General features: G+C 36.3%; 5 protein-coding genes across 9 annotated transcripts in view; 2 read left to right on the forward strand and 3 right to left on the reverse strand.

Moving 5' to 3' along the window:
• Positions 1-276: 276 nt before the first annotated feature.
• LOC123681162 (disintegrin and metalloproteinase domain-containing protein 10-like) lies at positions 277-3,922 on the reverse strand. Of its 4 annotated transcripts, XM_045619410.1 has the most exons (6): positions 3,513-3,921; positions 3,275-3,447; positions 2,817-3,114; positions 1,696-2,125; positions 904-1,097; positions 277-849 (listed from the first exon to the last, which is right to left on the reverse strand). In XM_045619410.1, the coding sequence occupies exons 1-6, from the start codon at positions 3,540-3,542 to the stop codon at positions 292-294; spliced, it is 1,683 nt and encodes a 560-aa protein (XP_045475366.1). In that variant the 5' UTR covers positions 3,543-3,921; the 3' UTR covers positions 277-291. The 4 variants fall into 4 exon arrangements, with proteins under 4 accessions (XP_045475366.1, XP_045475358.1, XP_045475381.1 ...); XM_045619402.1 differs by having other exon boundaries at positions 3,275-3,921; XM_045619425.1 differs by having other exon boundaries at positions 663-849; positions 909-1,097; positions 3,275-3,922.
• A 1,295-nt stretch (positions 3,923-5,217) lies between these two features.
• Positions 5,218-6,405, reverse strand: LOC123688830 (copper chaperone for superoxide dismutase-like). The gene is made up of 2 exons (XM_045627555.1): positions 5,793-6,405; positions 5,218-5,626 (listed from the first exon to the last, which is right to left on the reverse strand). The coding sequence occupies exons 1-2, from the start codon at positions 6,166-6,168 to the stop codon at positions 5,304-5,306; spliced, it is 699 nt and encodes a 232-aa protein (XP_045483511.1). The 5' UTR covers positions 6,169-6,405; the 3' UTR covers positions 5,218-5,303.
• Positions 6,406-9,552: 3,147 nt separating this feature from the next.
• LOC123671051 lies at positions 9,553-10,776 on the forward strand. The gene has a single exon (XM_045604699.1). The coding sequence runs from the start codon at positions 9,553-9,555 to the stop codon at positions 10,774-10,776; it is 1,224 nt and encodes a 407-aa protein (XP_045460655.1).
• An 821-nt stretch (positions 10,777-11,597) lies between these two features.
• On the forward strand, positions 11,598-13,523 carry LOC123681376 (glutathione S-transferase C-terminal domain-containing protein homolog). Its single transcript, XM_045619768.1, has 2 exons — positions 11,598-11,740; positions 11,826-13,523. Coding segments are annotated over exons 1-2 (1,695 nt in total). The 5' UTR covers positions 11,598-11,738; the 3' UTR covers positions 13,519-13,523.
• An 81-nt stretch (positions 13,524-13,604) lies between these two features.
• The window catches only part of LOC123671223 (thrombospondin type-1 domain-containing protein 4-like), a 186,463-nt gene continuing 176,902 nt past the window's right edge, over positions 13,605-23,165 (reverse strand). For both annotated transcript variants that reach the window (XM_045604953.1, XM_045604954.1), the window contains 5 exons: positions 22,307-22,631; positions 20,228-20,622; positions 17,424-17,781; positions 15,896-16,231; positions 13,605-14,310 (listed from right to left, as the gene is read on the reverse strand). In XM_045604953.1, coding sequence (XP_045460909.1) covers positions 14,189-14,310; positions 15,896-16,231; positions 17,424-17,781; positions 20,228-20,622; positions 22,307-22,631 — 1,536 coding nt within the window. In that variant the 3' untranslated portion in view covers positions 13,605-14,188. The remainder of the gene's footprint in view (positions 14,311-15,895; positions 16,232-17,423; positions 17,782-20,227; positions 20,623-22,306; positions 22,632-23,165) is intronic.

Here is a 23,165-nt window from a genome sequence, read left to right on the forward strand (position 1 = left end):
ACTTTGGATATACTATACCTAACACTAGAATGGAATGAGAGCATGTTTTGGAAATCTGTTCTATCTGTTGTTTATGGTGATGACTTCCGATTCATTTTCTTGATGTTAAAATACATTCATTGTTATAGGTGTAGGTGAAAATGTACCCAAAGCTTTCAAGAACTCCTGTAGTCAAGTCAGAGTTTTTTTCGGCAAAATAAGCTACCACACAATATTCTGGTTAATACAATTAGTTTAACTCTTCTTCTGAGAACGTTTCTATCAATTCGATTGAGGTCAGTAATGGAAAGACTATAATTGAAATTTTATTAGAAATGAACAATAAATATAATACGAATAATAAAAACTTCGCGATAACCACCCACCAGATGATCTCAGCAGCACAATATTCCTACTATTTTTTTCAGAATCAAGGAACTTCGAGCTTTCCAAGCTGCAACCAAACGTCCCACACCTTCCCAACATTCCATTCTTGAGACAATAATCCCCAACTGTGAATTTCTTAAATGACAAAGTGATGCAGTCGATACCATGACAGAATCTCTCGAAATCAGTTGCATTCGGCAATACCCTCAAGGCATCAAATTTTTCTAGTTGCTTGATGGTGATAAGGCCCAGCTCAAGTTTCCATTGGGTCAGGTTTCGCGATGGTAGACAAGAGCCACCAGGGTTCACCAAACAGCAAATACTGCAGGAATCTTCAAAGAGTGAAGCAGGACAGTCGCATTCTTTTGCATCTATACGCACGCATTCTTCACTTTGACACTCGTTACCAAGACATCGTCCTCCTATTCCACACTCACAGTTACCAACATCGCAGGGACATGTTCTGTTGATTAGATGGCATTCCTAGAAAATTTAACGTTTCTTCAAACAATAATAAATAATTTTGTGTTATCTCACCACACCAATATTTTCCAAATTCTCATATTTGCATTGTGAGGTACAGCAGAAACCTTGAGATGGGTGACATTCATGACCTTCAGCTCTGTTTATTTGACAGGCTCCATGCATACCACTAGGGATGCAACACGGGTCTGTTGATTGACATAAGTATTTCCCACCACAGTCGCATTCTTCGCCTTGTTCTCTTATACCTAAGAGTAAAAACAGAAATGGGGGTTTTCATTGATATTACATTTACTTTGTATAATACGATGAGGCATAAAGAGAAGGACTTGCTCATAAGGAAAAGGTAAGAGAGAAATCGTTTGATTTTAGTGAAAGCATATCCTTCAATCCCAAATAATAATTATTACCTTTTACTTGCGAGCAAATCCTTCTGCTAACAAGTAAATCCATACGGTAAACACTTGTTGAAATGTGGAAAATCAGCTGTCCTGATTATTGAGAGCTGAAATGAGGTTCCTGTCAAACTGAGCGTTATTTTGAGATGTTCCTTGGATCATTAATTGGTGTAGTTACTATTCGATAAGGTAAATCCAATGATCTTGCCTTAGACGGAAACTCAAACAGTCTGAAGCAGCCTTATGGCATCTGGCGTTTCAAGTTATGCCTACAATCCGCTGAAAGATAAGAGCTTGGCAAATCTATATTTACAGCTAGGTACCAATACCGTCTTCAAGATCCTTAGATTCTCTTGCTGATGAGTCTAGCAGTTATCATGAGGCGACAACATTCCGAGAGCGTGCTTAAAATGCCGGAACTAACCACTAAATTAAGTTGATAGCTTACCGTTCCCGCAAAACGCCTCCGTTGATTTCAACATGCAGTGCCCCTTCTTGGGGACGGTCATCACCAGATGTTTCTTGCTCATTGGAGAAAACTGAAAATTCTTAACGTTGGTCCCCGGCAGCGTATGCGATGACATTATGTATTCTTCGTTGTATCCTGGATCTGACTTGCGATCATGACGACAGCCAAACGCATGACCCAGCTCGTGCGTCAAACATGTGTCTATCGTTCCCTGTGGAAGGTACAATCCTTGCGTTGAAATGTAACTCACCGCAACAGCGTTCAAAGACAACATGTAACTGGTGAAGGGTCTCTGGCATATACCGCCGATGATTTCATTGGAGATATCGTTCTCCGATACTGCACTATAGCTCACTCCCAGTACGTTATCCTGGAAGGATTGGGCTGTGAAAAGTATACCAAGGCACACCTGGAAACGAAATTCTTGGTTAGTAGAAGCATTCAACAACCAAAAGGTAATTTTTATCAGAATAATAAGAATATTGGCAAACATAACTACTAAGCAGCCTATATAGTCTAAGTTTAAAACCAAAAAGAGGCAACAAGAACCACCTGCAAATTATAGTCAAACTAGTGGAAAGTTTTTCGAAGGATGTTAGCAAGTGCGAGGAAGAATTCAACATGAACCAAAGGCTCTTTTGAATATATGAGATAAAAGCAATGGAATCTGGAGATCTTCACAAATACCTTGGAAGGAAACAAAACCGACGAATCAACCATCAAAGAATAACGAAATACTTAGCAACTGAGTTCATTAGAAGAGTCAGAACAATTTAAAATCAATCCTGAGCAGAAAGAACATGACAACAGTCATTAGTACATATTCATGTTCAATATTAGCATACTTCTTCGCTTCGAGCAGAAAAGATATCGAAAATCTGCAACGAAAATGAGAAGTTTGATGACATATAAACATACTATGAGGTTAATAAACGCGCAAAAGCACTATCTGAAAAGCAGCATTGAGAGGACGATACTGCAGAGATAGATTTCAAGTGTAAATAAGTAGATGACTAAACATGTTCAACAGCTTTCATTGTTTATTAAAAAAAAAAATTCAATGACTAGTACTATGACAAACATTGATCGTCAATACTCACTTCTCTCAGAATCAAATACTGAGCAAAATGTGCCAAGTAAAATCTTGGACTAACGGGATCCTCTGAATATAGTGGTATGTAATTATAAGGACTATCCTCATTTTGGATGACCACTAAATATTTTATGATAAATCCTATATTGTCTGGTGTGCCATCACCATCAAAATCTGTACTTCGAAATACAGAATTTACTACATTTATAGAGAGCATCACTTGTGCAACAGCAGCCATCACGTCATCTTTATGTATTTTCTTCAGGAAGGAATTGTCCAGTATTACGAGAAGGGGACAAATATGCCTATAAGTTGCAAGCATTAGTTTTCCAAAAATAAGTTAGTATCGTAAATTTGAATTTTTAATATATCTAGCTTCCTTTTGTTGGAATTTTTCTCATAAAATTCTTTCAATAGTCCATTACTTTATATCATATTGAATACAGATTTTGATAATATTCTTACCTATCCTCAATGAATTTTTTGTATATAATTTTTGACGCAGCTTCACTTATTGAAACTTTACGAGAATGTGAACGAAGAGCCATCCTTTTGTAAATATTTTCTTTCTTTTCACTAAGTATTGAATCTTCATCATAAATAATTGCATTAAACTCATCTCTGTTCGAATTAAAATTCTGTAATGTAGGAAACCTACGTATATCTTGAACATAATAAAGTTTATTCTTTAAAATTATAGTACCATAAAATACTTCATGCTCAATATATCCATTTACACCACTATTTGTATTCTCTAGTACGAATCCTTCAACGATATTTCCTGGGAAATTAGAAAAGTTCTTCTTTTTAGTTTCATTTCCATTGAGAAGGAGCACTTCAGATAAATTATTATACAGATGAGGAACTTTGGTAGGTTTCACAAATACTAAATAAGATTCATTGCAGATGGTCACATTGAAGAAACCCTCATTTTTTTGTTTAAATTTAATCGAGTTATGTATATTATAAACTTTGGTTCTTGCTAAACTGTAGTTTTTTATACTAAAATTAGTAGACAATACAAAAATTGCATTTATAATATTGGGACTAAGATATATTATCAGAATCAAATGAAAACATTTCATTTCAATTTGACAAACGCTAATCTTTTGAAAAATCATAGAATTATTAAAGATATTTAAAAATTTCTTTATGAAAATAGTGAAAAATTTTTGCTCTCTTGTTCAAGGTGAACAGCTCTCATTTCGCCAAAATCTTTAATATTCCAATTTTGACCCAGAGTGGCCTTAAACGATGGAAATCGACTTACTGATGAAGAATTCGAGGCTAAAATTGTTTCTGTCCGGTCTGCAGTCCATCCGTCATGTACAGGTCGTTCAGATTCAGTGGTATATTTTCGAGAAACGAATTTGAACCTACCTAGCAGTTGGTGCGCCCTATCTCTGAGGATTGCGGTGTTTCACCTTGAGATCACTAGTGGACTCTTCATCAGTTAGGCAACCCAGTGATCTCTGCCTAATACACCTTCCCACTCCATGGTGTGGAGGGATGATTCTGTCGTTATGCGCCGGGGGTCGCACTAGAATGTGGCGTGAAGCCCGTAACGCCATCTCTCGAGCATGCAGAGTCACAACACACTCCCCCGCCAATACCGAGGAGGTGCGAATTTATACTCGGGGAGAGTGAGCGCCCTATATCTGATGATTGCGGTGTTTCATCCCGAGATCAATGGTGGCATCTTCAGATAGGAAACCCAGTGATCTCTGCCTAATACAGCTTCTCATTTCATGGATGTGTGGAGCGGTGACTCCGCGGCCACCCTATACCCGCTGGGGACCGGACTAGAGTGTGGCGCGAAGCTCCAAACGCCATCTCCCGGACATGAAGAGTAACTACATAGAGTTGCCGAATATTAAAAAAAATATAGATACAAAAGAAACTACTCCGTAAAATAGGTCGATATGTGAATGAAATCTATATATCTAAACCTAAACCGTTTTTGAGCGCCCGTTCGGCTGTAAACACTGCAACTTCCGAACGAAAGGACCTATATGATAATATTATGGAATCGACCATAGAGAATGTAGTTCTGAATCTTGGTGAAACAGATACCGAAGACCATAGGCGTAACGAGGGGGAGGTTATTGAGGACATACCCCCTCCCCATTGATAGGAAGACATAAGAAAAAATTGTAAGTAACAATTGAAAAAAAAATTCTATGAAAAATTGTGCTTTTTCAATTTGGGGGTAAACCCCCAGGAGTCAACTCTAGTTACACCACTGCCAATGACGAGAGTGAATCAAGTTGGGAATATTTATTTATCAGTTTTCGGATGTTTTGTATAAAATACAAAATACCATCAAGTGAAAAGTTGCAAAGTAGTTTGATGCGCTGGGTTGAAATTTCATCACAGATATCTTCTAAAAATCAAAAAGGAGAGAAAAATCATGTTAGCATTACTTTATTTTTCATCTTAAAAAAGTACCCAACTTAACAGAAATATACATAAACAATTGTATAGATAACATAATTTATAAAACTCGTCTGATAGGTAGATTATTTTCATCCCATATAGAGGCCCCACTACATGCGCAAATTGTTTTTGGATTTTGAAACAGACCTGATGATCTTGCAATAATACCGCATGTAATTCTTTTTCCACCTTCCCTTTGTAGTTGGGATATTACTAGTGAACGCCCTATACACTCTGGTAGTTGAATAACCTTATTTTCCAATCGGAATGCTGATCTGCCATTTGGGCCAGCAGAAATATGACCTAAGTCACCATACTCTTTGCCTTCAAGTCCCATCATCTTTGCAACTGGATTGTAAGTTTCTCCACAGTTTTCACAGCCTGAAAAACGATGTATAAATTAAGATTAAGATTAATTAAGATGATTTCAAAAATGTATCAATAACATTTTCATTGCCTGCACTATTCGACAATTAATATCTGTTAAGTTGGTTGCCTGCATGAAAATAGGTTTTAGTACACTTAAGAAATTAATTGAGATCATTACCTTGAGAAATATCCCCATTTTCATGTACACTAAGTTGATATTTGCCTGGTTCCAATCCATCTACTGTGCCATCAATAATACAGGCATTTGGAAGCTGTGCTAATCTCACAACACCTTTAACTTTTGGCGAGCCAGCTTCTAATACAGCAACTGCAGCAGTTGTTCCACCCAAACCTTTGACAACCACTTTCCTACCAGAAGTTTCTAGCTTTTGTAATAATTCAGTTGTAGAGAGGGTACTCTCAACAATCACACAGCTTCTTTTTACATCTATATCAACTATATTTATATTAGGTGAGCTGAGGCTTTCTTCGACTGCTTTTACACACTTGTTACACATCATATTTACAGCGAATTCTGTAGTTGTAGAAGTCATTTTAGGGATATTTCTAAAGGATCAACTTAGTGTAAAATATATGGGTACTTTTGTTTGTAGTGATTTGTGAATTTTGAAAATTTCGCCAAAAATTTTGAATTATGTTTCAGATATGAAGTTTGATTTTTTACGAATCTGTAATGCAGCAATGACTTGATATTTTTGTTGGATGATAATTGAAATGAAAATACATAGTTCACTTGGATTTTTAGGTTAAGTTCAAGGTCAATTTTGTTGATTACATGTGAATGTGAATGGGTAGGGTCGAAGGTCAATTGATATGGCTAGGTTCAGAAATTTAGAAGAAGAAAGCAAGTTTCAACGCCAAAATTCACATCATTTTTTTAAGATACAACTACCAAATTGTAATACATACAAATATGATAACAATGTTCTGCTTTGTTAAATAAAAAAAAATATGATGTAGTTGAATGCTTCATTTATCTTTTATTATAGAAAGCGAAAGAATTGAGCAGAAAAATGGAATAAAAACAATTCATACAAAATAACACTTCAAAAAATGAAGTGCGTTTTCTTTCTCTTAACATTATACAGGAGGTACGTAAAACATTAATAAACCTAAAAAGAACTATAAAAAAGTTTATTTATACATTATATTAAGATATATTAATCAAAAATTGTAATCAGTCTTCAATTTTATGATGAAAAAACAATGAATGTTCCTCAATTTTTTCCATTCTCATCGTTTTGGTTCCAAACTCTTCTTATATGATAAAATGGCACATAGATAACGTTCGCTCGGTTAAATTGCCTGTATTCGCTACCTGAAAATTCTCCCATTGGAGGAAGGTCCAAACTTTCCACATCTCTCCTTTGTCTAGTTCGTGATTGATGAAATTTGACCAAAAATACTGCAAATTCAGCTGTATCTAAATCCTGGTTGGCTTCATAGCTTTCAAGGCTTTTCAATTTCCTTCTGTCATCTAATGGTTTACTATGCACCTCAATCAAGAAGACTGCTAGTATAAAACCCATGAAAAATAGCTGGTAACGAACGTTCAAAATTTTCTGAATGGCCATTATTGATATAATATTGTAAAACACTGAAATGATATTCGAAAACACTTGATCCTGCGGATGATTTAGCGCTTATATAGAATCTCGTATGAATCTGCTAATGAGTGTAAATTATCAACCATCATGAGCGGTAGGTATTTTCCAAGTTCAATCATTACGTAAGGAATATTGAACTTGCATTATTTCAATTTGTTTGGTCCAAATTGAAGTTGGCTCTTCTCGTTTTCGAACTGATGGCCCATCAAAGACTAACTTGATGAATTGAAGTCAAGTTCGTTTCTAGAAAAATTACACAATAATCATTCGAGATTAGTTGTTGCCTTATGTTCAGTGGTAATTTCTTGGGTAATTACCTCACACCTTTATATTCTTTATATCAAGTGAAAAATCAAGTATAAAATATTGACTTTTGGCCTTACAACAACTGATTCAAATTTCTTCACCAAATTCCTTAGGTGGCAATAAGCGGTTAAATGATATGCTTTGAAATTTATTGGAAATATATAAAGTTGTTTTATTTCTTCAACGCCCCTTAACATCTTCACAGTTTGTTTTTGGATGAGTGGAATTAAAAAAATCGAATTAAAACATATACTCCAATGAAACATTATTTTCCCCTATTCCATTAAAAAAACTCTGTCAAAGTTAGCGATTTTTGGTACTGTGAGGACTATGTATTTGCTAGCTTTAGATGGCGCCGCAAGTTGCACAATTCTCGTCACCACTTGGGACAAAAACCCATTCGTTCTGCGGCAAAGCCACCCCGCTGGGCTATTGAGGTGAGAGGTGTATATGGTAGGGACCGCTGAGATGCCTTACTGATGATTCCATCAGTGGCCACGAAATAAAACACCGCTATTTTCGAGAGAGGGTAAACAATACAAACTGGTTGAGAACGCCTAGCCAAAAAGTACGTTACTTTCGATTTTGTAACACCAGTACACAGGGTGCTCCACGGTCGATGTTACCCTGGACTTTCACAGAGAACGGAAAATTTATTTTTCTCCGATTGGTAGCAATTATTAATTCTGCAGACACACATCAATCAGCGAAGTATTACTTTTCCTACCTAGGCAGCAAAATATAAGAACTTAAATGATTATTCTCAATGGAAAAAAAAACATTTTATGAGATGTCAATCTATAATTTTTATGGATATATTAATTTCCGTAGCAACCAACCATTCAAAAAGTAGGAATTTCTATAAATTTTTTTTTATTTATCACTACAGAGAAAATAAAAAGATTGTGGGGAATTGCAATAATTTGCAAAAAAATATCCTACACACATCATTAAAAAAAATCGGAGAAAAAATTATATGTTCAACTCGGCAGCAAAGTAGATTAACTGTCTTAGCTGAATTCTTAGCCTCACTATGGTTATGATCAGCCGCGGCAGTGAATCTACTACTTTGCTGCCTAGTGAAACAAATAACTATTTTTCCTCGAACGATTCCAAATTGAAAATAATAAACCAAAAATTTTGGACCCTCATGGAATTGATCCTGGAACGCGATTGGACGGAAATGCAAGTAATCACTAAGCAACATGTGAAGTTAAAACGCATTTTCTTTATAAGCTATGCATAGCAACCGAAAACTCTAGGAGGAGTTGCTTTTGAGACTTTAAAATCATGCATCCTGTAGCTATGCTTCATGTCTGCATGGTGTATGGTAAACGATTTTTATGGCAAATTCCAAGAATTCAATATAATTCTTAAACCATTATGAATTTTCAAAAATGCTTACATAATAAGAATAGAAAAATTTCAAAATATTAAAAAAAATTTTTAATGAATAAAATAAAATAATTTTTAAAATATAAAAATAAATCTCATGGCCTTTTTCATCTGCGCAATAGTATAAAAATAGATAATTCTGATTTCCTTCGTTTTATTTATATTGTGATTCATATTTTCGAGAAAGGATTATGAATCCTTAAGCAAATACTAAGGAGTGCATACATTTCAAGTGCATCACATTATTTACTTCAATATTAGCAGCCAATCAAGGTATCTCAATTAGCGTCCGCAATACAAAAATAGTAATCATTGTTTCAGCTGTTTACCTTATTCCCGAAATAACAAGAAAAATTAAATTATGCGTAGAATTTCATTAATCACTATCAACGTGACCAATTGTTGACGCGATTGAAACAGTGTGAATTTTTCAAATTAACACATTTCATATCGAATGCGTCTTCATCATCTCAAATAATACCAAAGGCGTCAATATTAAACACTATCTAATTAGTGTGACTCCAAGAGTCCTCCTCGGACAGCTATAAATGTAGGAAATATATGAGCAGCATCACTTTAGTGATATAACAGTTGAATTATTTTCTTGCGATGTATTTGAATCATTTCAGTTTCGTGCTAGTGCTTGTTACAGTTTCTGCATCCTATTTTGATGCAGAATTACCGTTATACCTGAGTGATGACATTATTATTTCGAAGTTACCGAGCATATCAGAGAAATCGACTATTTACAAAATTGAAAAACGTGATGTAGGCGTAGCCGCAGAACAAAAAACTAAAACTAACCTTAATGAAAAAGAGGACGAAAAAAATAAAGATAGTGAAATAGAAGACGAAGAAGAATCTGGTCTTGTTTTTATCCCATCATTTGGAAGAAGGTATAGAAGAGCAGTAAGCAAGCAAGACATTGCTAGTGAAGAGAAAACAAAGGAAAAAACTGGCCAAAATAAAAAAATCGACAGTGAAGTCGAAAACGGTCAAGAATCAGGACTAGTATTCCTTCCATCCTTTGGCAGAAGATCGAGGAGATCTGTTCATCAGAAGCAAGAAAACGAAGATCTTCTGGATTCAGAAAGTAACATTGTTTTCCTACCTTCCTTCAAAAGAAATGGTTTCAGGAGAACCAGAAGAGATATAGATAATACCTATTATCGTCATTTTACCAAACGATCTGCTCCAGCGCAAAATGAGGATGGCAATAAGAAAAAGGAAACGGAATCTTCGATAACTGAAAAAAATGAGGAATTATCTGATAGCGACACCGTAAACGGACAAGAATCCGGTTTGGTATTTCTTCCTTCTTTCGGTAGGCGATCTAGAAGAAGTATAACAGAAAACCGTTCAACATTACCATCAACCATAAAAAAAGTTGAACAAAACACCCAAGCAGGAAATAAACCAAAGACTTCTGCCACAAAAACTAAAAGAGAAGTTGAAACTAAAAACTCTGGAAAGAAGGAAACAAAAATTGACGAATCCGATGATGATAAAGATGATGAACTCGAGGAAGAATCAGGCTTAGTTTTTATACCATCTTTCGGAAGGAGGCAGCGCAGAGATACGTCTTCTCTCAGCTCATCTGGGAAGACTAACGTTCCTTCTGTACAAAAAGACGATGAACAACCCAAAAAAACCTTATCTACTCAGGAATCGGGATTGGTATTTCTTCCATCGTTCAATAGAAGAACAAGGAGAAATGTTCCACTTGAAAATAAAAACAAATCTAATGATAAATCTGACGATCCAAAGAAAAACGATGAGGAAGAACAAGAATCGGGATTAGTGTTTTTGCCATCTTTTGGAAGAAGAACCTGAATGTTTAATTTTATCGAACTATATACCCAATAATTATAAGATTTATCATTCCATCTGAAATGTAAATCATTATTTCTACAATTGTTATTATAATTTATTCATCTATGTCCACTTATATACTCGAAGTGAATAAATCATTGTTGTAAACAATTATTTTGATTGAGAAAAAGTTTAATTGTAATTATTCCAAAATTTTCTTGAATTCTTTATCAATATAAATCGCACTACTTATATTAAGAAAAAGAAGAAAGCATTTTAGGTCTTTAATTCTGACCTACTTAACCTAATTTTTTGACATATGTTGGAACTTGCTGTTAGTCAGATTTTTAGTCAGCAAATGAGTATTTTTCGATCAAAACAATGATAGAATCTTGTCCTAAAAGACGTATGTTCCTGGGAATCACTATATTAGGATTGTGAGTAGTTTTTGTAGAGACGATTCTACTTAGATTATGGGGTTGACAATTTTATTCCAGTTTAACAATTGTGGTTTTGATTGTCGAATCACATTGGACTGACGCTAAAGAAATATCAAGAAAACGTAGTTTCATTATTGAACAAAATTCGACTTGTTGGCAACACGAATCCTATGAAGTTATTAAAGATTGTGAACCTTGTACAGGTTAGTTTATAAATGACATTTTGGGGAATAAAAAGTGAAATATTTTGTGTCAATTCTTTTTGCAGAATTGGAAATAAACAGTGGGAATCTCAGAGTATGTATGAAAACTCATTATAAAGAATTATTAAAATGTTCAAGTGGAGAAGTAGTCCTTCGAAGTTGTGATAGAGCTGCGTATTATGATGAGCGGGCATTCTGGACCTTTGAATTGTTTATGTTAATTTTGTCCTGCATTTCCTTCATATGCTTTACTGCCCGACAGAAAGTCCTGAATAAGAGAATGATGCAGAGAGTCCAAAGACAACTGGCAAATAGTGTTTAAAAAGATTCCTGTATAAAAATGTAAGTCATGAAGATATTTTTCTAAGTTGTTGAGTGTTTTTTTTGTCTTTTCATATACTTCAATTATTATAATTTGCTTTTTTAGGTCGAAACAGAAATCAGCAATTTACATCCAGGCCTTTGAGGTGGGCCCTGATTGTTATTCCATTTCTATTGAATCATTATTGATAATTTATGTATATGGAGCATGTGAATCGGAATATATAAACTTGAGATTGCAATTAGTGAAATCACCTTTGGATGTTTCCGTGAAACTTGATGGTTCTCCTCTCAAATATTCTATAATTGATAATGATTTACCAAAGTTGTCGACATATTGTTCATGGCCCATTATCATTGTTGAAAATAATGTGATAGCAGGTGTCAGTGCTGTTGCCAGGCAAATTATTAAACAGAGTAAAAACGAGAATGTTCAACATCTATTGGGATTTAGGGGTAGTTGTCTGATGGCATGCAGTGAAGTTTCAGTATGGACCATGTTTTGTGAGATAGATATGCCCCAAGGTTTGAAACAGATTCTCAAAAGTTTGACTTCAGACAATTCAGAAAGGATAATAATTCCCAAATGTATATCAAGATTTGAATTTCATCTAAAACAACCTGTCAGAGTTCATAATATGTATAAAGTGGCACGTTTATCGAATAAAAAAATTTCCACAGACATACCAAAAAATGAATTAAATCTTGAACATAAATATGCAGAAGGACCAACTATGACTATATCAGACATGATTTTATACCCTTGTGTTGACATTTTTTTCAAGTTGTTTGATACACATGATTTACAAGAAAAATTCCCTCTTACATATGATTGGTATAAAAATATGCAAAAAGAATCTGGTCAACAGGTGGATGTTGTTTTATCATTGGGTTCAAATCAATTAGATATTTCAATTGACGATAACTTCATCAAACAAAGTCTTTATAAGTCAGATATGTCCCATTACAAAATAGAAAAGAAAGCATACACCAAACAAGCAAACATAGAGAGAGGTCTTGAAATAATTAGTTTATCTAATATTGAAGTATTGAATTCAAATTCATTGTATGGAGCTGATATTGAGTTTAACTGGGAAAACATACCCCCTGAACTGAATCCTTGTGGTGGTTCATTGCCTGAAAAGAGAGCTGATAGAAAATGTGAACAGTTAGAAAGTATGGTTAAACCAGCTATGAAAATTGTGGGAGATTCTATTTTCACTATAGTAGATTTTTGTAGTGGAAGTGGACATTTAGGTTTGTTACTAGCATATTTATTACCAAAATGTCACGTTATTCTTGTTGAAAATAAGGAAAAATCATTACAAAGAGCCACAGAACGCATAGAAATTCTGAACTTGTTGAATGTAACAGTAGTACAGAGCAACTTAGATTATTTTTGTGCAGATTTCCAACTAGGAGTTTCCCTTCATGCTTGTGGAACAGCAACTGATTTGGTTATGCAGATGTGTGTGAAAAACCAAGCTAATTTTGTGTGCTGTCCTTGTTGCTATGGAGGAATCAAGAAATGCCATCTGTTGGATTTTCCAAGAAGCCAGAGTTTCTCAACTCTCAAACAACTCACATACAAAGATTATCTTAGTTTAGCGCATGGTGCTGATCAAACTCATGACAATGAAAATGCAAAAACAAAACAGGGTTATCTTTGCATGGATATCATTGATACTGACAGGAAATTATATGCTGAATCGTTTCATTATACAGTTTTGCTTGGGAAATTACAGCCTTTTACTTGTACTAATAAAAATAATGTTATTGTTGGTATTAAAAATATTTGAAAAATTGATTTTTTCATTCCATGTAACTTAATGTTGAATATTGAAAAAGTTCAACAAAAAAATTGGGATAAGGTGAAAATAAAAGATTGAAGTTTTAAACAATATAATGAGATTCTAAATAAATACATACAATCTAAAGATAATACTCATGTCATAAGATTATTCAAATTACATTACAGGCTAAGTCATTTTATTCAGGAAGTTACACAGCAGTTATTTTTAGTTGCAAAACTGATTTTGGCAAATGTGCATCAATGCTGTGAAGCAAAGTATTTCTGGAAATAATGTAATCGAGTGCTTTAATCCAAAATGCACTATTTTTTTCTTGAAATAATATAAAAGCTAGTAGGAATTAATCACAGATGTCTATATAATATGTTTGTGGGAGTATTTTTCATAAAAATTCAATTTTACGAAACTACATTGTGTCACACATAATTTTGAACCTTTGTTCTAGAGGCTCCCGAAAGTTCAACTTTGATTCGATCAAAGTTTCAAATCAACTCTTCTATAGAAATTTTTTCCCATATACAAAAAGATAAATATTTTTGTGGGTTTTCAATTCATAGTTTGCTTTCACGATGCACTGTTTCTTCTTAATGCTAATTCATAATCAGTCCCGAAGAGCGAATTCAAGTCTTGTTTTATAATTTTGCATCACAGTTTACTGTTAGACATGGTCCTGTTGAGCTTTACGACAGGCTATACAACATTGACTTTTATAGTATTGGTATTGGCAAAGTCTGGCTTGGACAGCAAGGTAGCAATTTCTGATTTTGTCGACGCAGTTTTCTGTAACAAAAAACATCACTATCACTTAAAATATATATTATATTTATATCGATTACAAAAGTTTTTCTAAAAGGGGGACCGAAAGATACCCCAGAAGCTACTACAGATTTTGCAGAAAGGAAGAAGATGCTAGCAACGTTGCTGGCCCACCCCAGAGATGGCACACCTCTAGCCTTGATAACCGATTCATCAGACACTGCAGTCGGAGCAAGCCTTCAGCAAATAGTCAACAGCTAATGGCAAATACTGGCAGCACTAAATTGGTGACCCCGAAGTGGGGCGCAAAACTGCGTTCACGTTGGAGCGCTGAGGCGACACTCGGCTCCAACGTGTTGATCGGATACAAGCCGATGGCACGCTGAACCTTGCATTTCTGCCCTCTCTGCTCGCTTATTGTGCTCTCTCTCCCCCGAATTATACGTGCGCACCTCCTTCTCTGCTAGGTCGTCGGTGCTGGCGGGGGAGTGTGTAATCACTCTGTTTGCCCGAGAGGTGGCGTTATGGGTGTCGCTACACACCGAAGTTCAGCAGCAGAGTCACCTCTCCATGAAGTAGTGAGAGGGTGTTTTGAGTGTTTTTGGTGAAGAGTCTACCAGCGATCTCGGGACGAATCACCGTAATTCCCAGAGAGAGATCACACCTACGTAAATTTGGCTCTAGAAAGACTCGCCAAAGGTTCATATCGATTTAGCGTTTTAATGTATGACAATGCTATGCCCCATCGCACGAGAAGAGTACAAAATGGGAATTTTCAAAGATTAACGTGGCCAGCAAATTCGCCAGACACGAAGCCCATTGAGCACATGCGGGATTTTGTTAAACGGGCAATCTCAAACAGAATTAATCCTCCTAGCACACTTCAGGAACCCACACTCGCGGTCTGAGAAGAATGGAACAACATCCCAATGTTATTTTTCAATGCACAGGCGAGTTAACACTACTACAGAACAGGGGAGGACACAGCGAATATTAATTCATTTTTAATTTCGCTCTAAATTGGTTTTTCTGGTATTTGTATTATGCATTATTTTTCGTGCATAATAATAATTTTTTCTTGTTCAGTTAAAATTAAATTCAGGCATTGCATTGGTAACATAAACTAATTTACTTTGTAATAAACTTCTTAACTTATATAAATATTGTCTCATTTCGACAAACATAAGTAGGTCCAAGAATATGTGTATTTTGGGTAGCATATCCAACAAAGGTTATTCTTCATTTCACTATAGGATCTATATGATTTTGGCGAAACTTTCTCGAGCCAAATTTACGTAGGTGCACCCTTTTCCTAAGGATTATGGGTGGTAATTTCGTCCCGAGATCGCTGGTGGACTCTTCAGTAAGGCACCATCGTAGAGAGGTGACTCTGTTACAACGCGGCGACCCCCATAAAACCGCCAGGGCCGTAGTAGAGTGTGGCGCGACACCCGTAACGCCACCTCTCGAGCAGACAGAGTCACACAAGCAAGATAAATACATTGAGTATTAGGGAAATACAATTTAATAACAGAATAGTCCCTCACTATTGATTGTTACTAGGGTATTTTAAGGGTGGGTTAGTAGGTACGAATTGAATTTTACTTACGATCAACAGGTTGGTCTTGTGGGGGTTTATATTGATCCCTGTCCTCTTTCTTCTGACAGTTACACGATCGTTTGGAAGTTGGGGTATTGGAATCCGGACATATATTCGAAGGAATGCCGTTCACATCCATGCATCTGACAATTCTTCTTTGTATGCCATTCGGGCAATTTTCGCAGTTACCCCAATCGCCAGTAAACCAATAAGGATCACACCTTCCGTCACATGCTTGTTTATCGGCTGGCTTCAGATGGTTGGGACAGGTCATCTCATTTGTAATTCGAAATTGCCCCCTTAGTTTAACCACACATATAACCTCACGCTTCTGATGTGCCTGACCTGAAAGAGAAATATCGTCTGTATTTGATCATTGTATCCATGAAATGAATGGCGTAGCTCTTTCCAGAGCCGTCGCTAGCCAAACTGCCGCTTTAGGCAGAGACCCAACTTGCCGCCTTAAGAGGAGTTACCTCTGCAGAATGCAAAAAATTAATATTGGGTAATCGGAGTCTTTTGCCGAGAGATAAAAATTGAAGTTATCTCTTTCAAAAAATTTTTGATAATTAAAGGGAAATATTAATCATCGTTTCAATAGTAGCTTTTGACAATATGTAGGTATCCATAAGAAGGTTTTAGTCAGATCACGCAAAAAGATCGTCGATTTTGTGAGTCGGTCATCTTGAGTCATATAAATTATCGCTGTTGTCTAAGAGATAGAGGTTGAAAACTTGGAACGGTTTCAATTATAGAATATATTTAATTAATCAATTAATACATGAAATCGCCCAGGCGGATTGAATGAAGTCAAAATTAAGTTATTTCTCTATTGATAGAGGTTACCACAGAAAAGATCTATACTATTTCCCTACTATATAAAAAAAGAGAGAGTTTGAGTGGTTGTAATTCACCCATCTTTCTCCACCCATGCAACATTTCAGGTTCCGAATCACCCAGCCCACCCTCAGAGGTATTCGCTGATCTTATTTCGGAATCGGTGGCATCCTATTAGATCTCTCCCGAGCTAGCCAGCGGCCGTGGAGGGGTTTGTGAAAAAGGAGGTTGATAATATACAAGATTGAAGAGCTTATAATATCCAGTAACAGAAATCTAATCGAAGAAGCGGAAACAAATGTAATAAAAGCATCGAGAATAGTCTGAGAGATATCTGGAATTAGAGTAAATTGAGAATATAAAAAATCAGATACCAGAACTGAATGTGAAGTGGTGACACTGAGGGTCATATACGGAAAAATAGAATAAGAGAAACTTCAGGTGGACGATGAGGTAAGATGGTTAATATTAAATGGAGCAATGGACGATTGCAAAGTTGACCAAAGACCAGACACCACAAAATAGATATCCAGGTAGGCCACCTCAAAGGTTGAGCGATAATTGGACGTCAGGATCATTAGAAGAACGATAGCAGCAATGACAGGATCAGTCCTAACTAAGAGGGCTAACTGTTTAAGTTACTGTTTACTTTCTTCAACGTTGATGAACATAGATGTCGATATTCAACAATACCACTTACCAGAACAAGAGTCTGAGCATTCTCCCCAGGGTCCAGAAAACCATTGTGCTCCACACTGTTTCTCGCTGGAGCAGTCTCGGGTTGAGTCAGGCTTCGAACTTATGTCGCAAGTGTTTCTACCGCAAATGGCATATCGGCTCTGAATCCCTGTACCACACTCTTCAGAACACTTCGACCATTCTGTAACCAGCCATGGAGATATTTCCGTTGAATCTGAAGGTCTAGATGGCCGTGGTTGGTGGTTGCAGTTTGGTAAAGTACAGTATTCTGCATGGGGTGGTCTGGATTCCACTGGACATTCGCCGGAAGGACACGAAACAGATCTGGAACGATGACCTGTCCCGCAGGTAACTGAACACTGAAAAAAGTAAGAGATTTTATCACAAAGTTATTTAATTTTCTAATAATCTAATATATTCACATATCCATATCATAAAGCAGTAGATTGATCTCATTTTCCATGCTTCTACCTCATAATGCAGTATAGACCAAACATAAGAGTTAGCCACTCTTTGATGAAACTTCAAAATTAGATTGTCGTCTTACTGGAGATATCTTATTCTATCAAATATTGACTGTACCATTTCTATTTTGCATTTTATTTCATTGTCTGGGTGCTGACACTGTCCAATTATTTGAATTTAGTCACTTGGTCAATCGGGGTGTAATCTAAGAGGAGTCTTCAACACGACAACCTGCGCGATTGAATGCCGTGAATTTAGTTTTGTCGATATTAAGCTTTAGACTATATCTGGAATCCAACTAGTTTCTAGTGTATTGTTGGCATATATCTATAGGCTGTTTTTTTTCGAGGAATATAACTTTAAGTTGGCATTACTGTTCAAGATGGCGACCGATTTAACAGCTGTCAAGTGATTTATTCTCAGTTTGGTTTGGCAATTCATCATGAATAGACTCACGCCTGAACAACGCTTGCAAATAGTGCAATTTAATTTCGAAAATAATGGTTCTATGCGGAATACGTATCGCGCACTACGTTCATTAGCGATGAAGCGCACTTCTGGTTGAATGGCTACGTCAACAAACAAAATTGCCGCATTTGGAGTGAAGCTAATCCTCAAGGGTATGTCGAAACACCGTTACATCCAGAAAAACTGACTGTTTGGTGCGCTTTATGGGCTGGTGGAATCATTGGTCCGTACTTCTTCAAAAACGATGATGGCCAGAACGTTACAGTCAATGGTGATCGATATAGAGCCATGATTACTAACTTTTTCATTCCTGAATTGAACAATCAAAATGTCCAGAAGCTGTGGTTCCAACAAGACGGCGCAACATGTCACACAGCTCGTGCCACAATCGATTCATTGAAAAACACGTTTGGTGACTGCCTAATTTCACGTTTTGAACCTGGGAATTGACCTCCAAGATCTTGTGATTTAACACCGCTAGACTACTTTCTGTGGGGCTGTGTAAAGTCATTGGTCTATGCGGATAAGCCACAAACCCTTGACCATTTGGAAGACAACATTCGCCGTGTTATTGGCGATATACGACCACAAATGTTGGAAAAAGTAATCGAAAATTGGACGTCCAGATTGGACTACATCCGAGCCAGCCGTGGCGGTCATATGCCAGAAATCATATTTAAAATGTAATGCCACAAGATTATCTTGCGGATAAATAAAATTCATGTCAATCGAATAATCCATCGTTGTTTAATTACAATTCAAAGTTCTATAGCTCTAAAAAAACACCCTTTACTTATTACTTTAATTCCGTGAAATTACAAATTGTTCAGCTCTTCTTGGAATATTATGTCGGAGGACAGATATACAATAGGGGGGAGATGATACAATATTGGCGAACACCTCTCTGCATGTTAACATCACTTGTTCCTCTTTGTTTTGCTTTCAGCCCCCAATACGCATTATGATTCGTATATCTCTTTCATCCACTCCAATGTCATGAAACATCTTTATTAATTTATCGTGGCGGATTTGCTCGAATACCTTCTCATAATCTGAAAACATCGGGTATACATCCTTATGTTGGTCACAGCATTTCTGCAGAAGCACATTGACGCCAAATAGTGCCTCGCGTGTTCTGAATGCATTGCTAAAACACAATTGGGACTGTTCTGAATTCTCATCGCACATTATTCTGATACGAGTGTGGATAATTCGTAGGAAGGTGTTTAGCATGTGTGATATGGGTCTGATCAATCGATACAAACTGTACTCCTTTGGATGTAGTTTTTTAGTTACGGTTAAAAACGTTGATATCAACCACTTGTTTGGGATTACTCCAATAAAGTATATCTTGTTGAATAGTTCAAGTACTATATTGCTTTTATTTTATTACAATTCTGATGATTCGATAAATCCCCATTTTTCACGTGATTATTGCTACTATCATGCGCATAATCGAATACACTCAAACTAAATTGAACCGACCTAGCACATTCGCCATTTGGTATCCCATAGAAAGAATTTGATAAATTATTAATTTGATAAAATGCTGAATGCTCTAGCATTCGAGCGATATGCTCTTCCATACTGCCATCTTCTGCTTACTGCATGCGGCATATCTTTCTCATTAAAAATTTTTTTAGCCATCCTTGGCACTTTTTGATGAATTTAACAAAAAAGTACAATATGAACCTATGTTTGAGAATATCTTTTTTTCCATTCGGCATCTCGATTATCCTAGCTGACCCCATAACCTATTGAATATCTCAATTTCAAATAGAATATATCATTGTAGGCGTTTTTGTAAAAATTTACCAGAAATATAATAAGTATAGGTATATCATCATTGCAACTCCAATAGAAAATACTTACAGCAGACCAATCTCCAACTAACCATTCCTTATCCAGCTTGCCGCTTTTGAAATTAGGGTTTTCCGGCACTTCGTTGTTTATCAGATCGCAATCAACTTGGCTGTTGCAAGTTTGGGTCTTCACGAGTGGCCTGGGCCTTCCAGAACACTGAACGTCATCGACCACCACTTCTCTGCCAGTGTTGAGTTCTTGTTTGCACTGAACGACGAATCGCTGAAAACCGGAACCACATGTGGCGCTGCAAGAGGACCAATATCCGCCCCATTTCGGCGGGCAATCCTGTATGTTGCATCTTATCGGGCTGGAATTTGGTTTCTCCAGGTGGAGGCATCGTCTGTCCGGCACTGGAGTTTGGGTCAGTTCACGTACGCAACTCACGACAGTGGTCTGGATTCCTGAGAAGAAAAGAGTCCTTTTAAATCCCTCAGCGTAAATATGTAGTTATTTATTATGCAAGGAAAGAAGTATTTGTATATGTATTATATTGTAATGGTATGATTTAAGCTCTCGAAGTACCCTGGACTTCCACATAGAACAGAAGGTACGATTTTATTGAAAATTTAGTTTCTTGGGTAGGATCTACTGCTCTATCTATCTAAAATATTTTCAGCGCTGCAGTGTTGTCGCTCCTATCAAAAAGGACTAACATTTTGATATTTCAAATATAACCTACGTATTATTAAATTTCTCGATTTGCCGTAGCCTCTTTATTATTTATAAGTTGTATTAAAAAAAATCCATTATTTTTGCATGAAAAACAATGCTTTAATTAGAATGATCCGATTTACGTCAGATATGTCCGTTTTGTTCGATAATTTGTTGCCATTTTGAAGGTGATATCATTATGCCTATCTCACAGAAGCCCTCGTCCCTATTGGCAGAAAATTGACACAGTCGATTTTCCCAAGCGAATTTTTCAGTAAATTCATTGAATATTTTCACCATTAAAACAGGAACAGATGGTAATCATTTGGTGCCAGTTCCGCACCATTGGCCAAAGCTTCTGTGCGATTGCTTCCTTCAGACGATCTTATAATTCCCTGCCAATCCTACCAAACACACATCAAAACCTTCTTGGCCGTTAATCCACTGTTGCGCCAGTTCACCGCGTTCCGATCTCGACCGTTTCCGCTTGACGTTGTCGTAAGTGATCCTTGTTTTCATCTTCAGTTACCAACCGCTTCAAAAATGGGTCGATTTTGTTGCGATTAAGCAGCGATTCGCAGATGGAAATTCGGTCCATGAGGTTTTTTTTTGCTTTAACTCGGGTAGTACCGATACATCGAGCTTCTTCTTGAGACCAGCCTTATGTGAATAGTTCCCAACTGGTTTTTGTGCAATATTTAGCTCTTCGGCAATCGAAACAGTGCATACATGAGGGTCGGACTCGACAATGTCTTTGATTATATGGACAATGTCGACAATTGGCTTTTTAGTGAGAGGTGTATTTTTAACATTGAAATTACCGGAACGAAACCAAAATTGCGCGTGATTGGCTGTTACAGTATCAGAACCATAAACACTATTTACATTTTCAGCCGCCTGTCTTGCATTTTTGCCTTTATCAAAAAAAAACTATAGTATTTTTTCTTCGCAAGTGTCCATTTGTGACCCGCGCACAACTAAATTGAGTCAAATAATCACAAAACTATCAGAAGAGTTTCTGTAGTACGAAGATACAGATACGAGATACAGATAACTAAAGCCATCTATTGGAAATATAATAAATTCATTTCTACTACACCTAATGTGTATTAACTTCTTTGCCCCTATTTCTACCTAATTAAAAGCAAGTTCTCATCCCAATGGCAATATACATTTGTTTTAAATTTTTATGAAATAACGTAGAACTTGTGAATTATGATAATTTGACTCTCGGTTGACGCATCGCTTGTTAAACATTGTGGAATTCTATAACGAATCGTCCAGATTATTGTGAAGCTAAATATTATCTGTCTTTGTTGTTGTTTTGATTTGGTGACACGGTGAGATGAGGAGTAGTAGAAAATTAATTGAAAAGGCATATCTCTGCATTTTATTATTCTGAGATGAGACGATGTTACGATATTATAAACTTACCTCCCCCACATGATTTGGAGCAAGCAGAGATTCCACTAATCTTCCACGAGAACCTCTTCCTCACTCTTCTCTGTCTATGGTGATGATGGTTAGTCAAAGACTTCGGATCGTCTTGCTGATTGGAATGTAGGGATCTGTCGTATTTTCTGGTGTCCAAGGTGTGCGAATCTGAGGTTAGTATCGAAGGGGGTGCAGGGTGTCTGCCGTCGTGAGGGTGTAAAGAACGGTGTGGAACCCTCACTGAAGGTGGCGCTATTTGCTTTTCGATATCGTTCGGTAGTAGGTATCCGTACTTGAGTCCAAGGTTGGGTTGGTAGGGTACCAGCTGTGGAGATGCAGGATATTTTATAACTATTTTTATAACATCAATTAACGACTATAATGTCGATAAAGTTCTTGAATTGCCCAATGAAACACAAAATTTGTCTAATAACAAGCAGTTGTATAACGAATTATCCTTGGTAATGTTTACGTCTGATATTTCATTCTTCATTCCTTTTTAATTTTAATTTTTTTCGAGGATTTTTTCGATGTTTTGGTTATTAAGATCATTGAATCGATCCAGCTGTAGATAGACGTGTATTTTAACATAAGAAAAGCTTTTTAAAGACCAACTTTTTCGATTTGTAAGTATAAAGAATATTAATTATATATTTTCAGAAATGTTAGTTACACGTTGATTGTTACAACAATTTTTGAAGTCGTTTTGGGTGTCGCACCACACTTTAATGCCGCCTCGGTGGGTTTAAGGGAACCGCGTTGCAGCAGAGTCACCTTTCCACGAACTTTTCATTTTTCGCAAAAAAAAAATATTATATGTATTTTGTACAGAGCAATGATATATTTCCTGAATATTCGT

This window comes from Harmonia axyridis, chromosome 1, assembly GCF_914767665.1.
Source record: "Harmonia axyridis chromosome 1, icHarAxyr1.1, whole genome shotgun sequence".
Classification (NCBI taxonomy): domain Eukaryota; kingdom Metazoa; phylum Arthropoda; class Insecta; order Coleoptera; family Coccinellidae; genus Harmonia; species Harmonia axyridis.

Coding starts and splice junctions, on each gene's coding strand:
- LOC123688830 (XM_045627555.1), bottom strand. CDS start 6,168: ATGACTTCTACAACTACAGAATTCGCTGTAAATATGATGTGTAACAAG. Junction 5,627..5,792: donor AAATGGGGATATTTCTCAAG/GTAATGATCTCA, acceptor ATCGTTTTTCAG/GCTGTGAAAACTGTGGAGAA.
- LOC123671051 (XM_045604699.1), top strand. CDS start 9,553: ATGTATTTGAATCATTTCAGTTTCGTGCTAGTGCTTGTTACAGTTTCT.
- LOC123681162 (XM_045619402.1), bottom strand. CDS start 3,894: ATGAAATGTTTTCATTTGATTCTGATAATATATCTTAGTCCCAATATT. Junction 3,115..3,274: donor AAAAAATTCATTGAGGATAG/GTAAGAATATTA, acceptor TGCAACTTATAG/GCATATTTGTCCCCTTCTCG. Junction 850..903: donor ATTTGGAAAATATTGGTGTG/GTGAGATAACAC, acceptor TAAATTTTCTAG/GAATGCCATCTAATCAACAG.